This window comes from Littorina saxatilis, linkage group LG14 (genome assembly GCF_037325665.1).
Source record: "Littorina saxatilis isolate snail1 linkage group LG14, US_GU_Lsax_2.0, whole genome shotgun sequence".
Lineage (NCBI taxonomy): Eukaryota > Metazoa > Mollusca > Gastropoda > Littorinimorpha > Littorinidae > Littorina > Littorina saxatilis.
The window spans coordinates 14,545,772-14,548,271 of NC_090258.1; the positions used below are offsets into that span (position 1 = coordinate 14,545,772).

General features: G+C 39.6%; 1 protein-coding gene across 2 annotated transcripts in view; it reads right to left on the reverse strand.

The window, feature by feature from the left end:
- Window positions 1–2,500, reverse strand: part of LOC138947212 (uncharacterized) — a 35,461-nt gene that overhangs the window by 2,511 nt on the left and 30,450 nt on the right. The window contains exon 9 of one of the 2 annotated variants that reach the window (XM_070318644.1): window positions 2,379–2,500. This exon is cut by the window's right edge and continues 363 nt beyond it. The exons of the other annotated variant lie outside the window; for it this stretch is intronic. Coding sequence (XP_070174745.1) covers window positions 2,384–2,500 — 117 coding nt within the window. The 3' untranslated portion in view covers window positions 2,379–2,383. The remainder of the gene's footprint in view (window positions 1–2,378) is intronic. 2 annotated transcript variants of the gene reach the window in all.

Consider the following 2,500-nt stretch of genomic DNA (forward strand, 5'->3'; position numbering starts at 1 on the left):
TTTCACTCGATGAAACCACACACACACGCACACACATAGATCTATAACATAACGAGAACCAGTACTTTGACCATTGACAAAGGCAGATGTAAGAACTATACAATTGGTAAAAGCTGGAAGCCATGTCAAACACCAGTCTTTCTTCGTGTTTGTTTCTTGTGCCTTTTACGAATAGTACGTAAAAAGGATTGCGCAATATATTCAACATAGTCTTCTTACTATGATATAATTTGAACTCGAAGTATTTACACGTGTTAATAGTATACATATTTTTTAATCAAACGCTGATTTACAATCTAAGGCCAGAAGACTCTAAATTCAGACAGCAATGATAAGTGTCCCAGGCACCTGAGAGAACAAGAAACACTGAGGATGAAAGTCGTCAGTACTTCGGTTCATTAAAATGCGTGTTATTCTGTCTGGATGCCAGGAGGTTTATTTACTGCTTATTGGTCCCGTAACCGTTAACACGCCAGGGTCGCAGAGGCACTGCAATGACGATCGTAGAAGCACCAGCTGTCTCAACCGCTGTCAGCTGTGGGCAGTCGTCTGGGTTGTGGCCAATTTTGTATTGGTCCACTCTGCTATAATGTCTGTCCACCTTTGTCTTTGTCTTCTCTGCCTCCTCCTCCCACGCACCGTTCCCTTTAGGATGTTCTTGTAGATCCTGCACGTTCTTGTTATGGGTACATACCATCTCAACTTCCTTTTCTTGACAGTGGTCAGCAAGTCAGGAAGTGATCTACATGTTGAGTGATGGTTCTGTAGACTGTCTTGTTAGTGATGCGCACCGCGTAGGAGACACAAAGGTATGTGAAACATCTCATTTGCACAGCTTGTTATATTTGTTATATGAAGTCTTATATCGCGCGCGTATCTCCAGACTCGGACTCAAGGCGCTTGAACCTTCCTTTGCAGTTCTGCTGTGAGGGTTTATATCTTATTCGCGTTCAAGATGGAAAGAAGCAATGCATAGAGTAACTTCTGTTTGGATCTGAGACTGATGTTCTTGCATTTTGTCAGTACTGCTGCTGTTTGTGCATTTTTTGCCAGGATTTTGGTATTCAAACCCTCTTCACTGATGATGTCCCTCGGACATTTGAACTGCTCCACAGAAACCAGATCTTGTCTGCTGACTGTGATCTTCACCTTGATTGGTTCTGTGTTGTTCGTCATCAGCTTGGTATTTTTATTCTCGCTGATTTCTATCCAAAATCTGGTGAATGTTTCATCAAGGATGTTCACCAGGTTGACAAATTCTTCTTCAACACCAGCTATTCCATGTTTCATTGGTTTTAAATTTAACTAAGAAAGAGAGAGAGAGAGTGTGTGTGTGCGTGTGTGTGCGCGCGCGCGCGTGTGTGTGTGTGTGTGTGTGTGTGTGTGTTCGGTGAGAAAATGTCAGATGTATTTTGGTGCAACTCTCAATTCTTAGTAAATGTGATATGTTTTAGTGTTGTTGGTGTTTTTAGTGCAATTCTTTATTCTTAGTAAATGTGATGCATTTTATGTCTGTAACTGCCCGACATTGCATCGCAATTCTTCTTGTTTTTATAAGAAAAATAAAATGTTGAGTCTTGAGTCTTGAGTCGAGGGATGACTTGTCCTCTAATACTGACTGCGTCTGAATGGTATACAAGTGCATTCGCCATGATACGTGCGAGGAAAGTGTTGAACAATATGTTGAAGCAGGCGACAGGTTCCGCATAACTCTCGCAGTCTATTTTAAGAGTGCTTCCATCTAATTGCTTCTTATATCTTGGCAATAGCACTCTACCTCGTTTGGTTATGGCCCAAACCAGAAGCTTTATGTTTGTTTAATGCGTGAATTATGTGTACTCATTTACTGTTTAAGATTAATACTTGAAAAGTCACATTTTTACTGTCTGTGACGAAAACAGACACTGTTCAATATAAAAAAAAAATGTTACACAAAAACACATGGAAACAAAACCGAATTACATTCCAAATCAGGCACGAACTTACCATGACTACATCTGTTCTTTGCAGTAGCATATTTTCTTCAAGAACTTACCATGACTAAATGTGTTCTTTGCAGTAGCATATTTTCTTCAAGAACTTACCATGACTAAATCTGTTCTTTGCAGTAGCATATTTTCTTCAAGAACTTACCATGACTAAATGTATTCTTTGCAGTAGCATATTTTCTTCAAGAACTTACCATGACTAAATGTGTTCTTTGCAGTAGCATATTTTCTTCAAGAACTTACCATGACTAAATCTGTTCTTTGCAGTAGCATATTTTCTTCAAGAACTTACCATGGCTACATCTGTTCTTTGCAGTAGCATATTTTCTTCAAGAACTTACCATGACTAAATGTGTTCTTTGCAGTAGCATATTTTCTTCAAGAACTTACCATGACTACATCTGTTCTTTGCAGTAGCATATTTTCTTCAAGAACGGGTTGTACACACAATGCGAAGTCTTGCCGTAAAGATTTAACCGGCTTACGTCCCCTCGAAGTTGAAAGTCCATGGA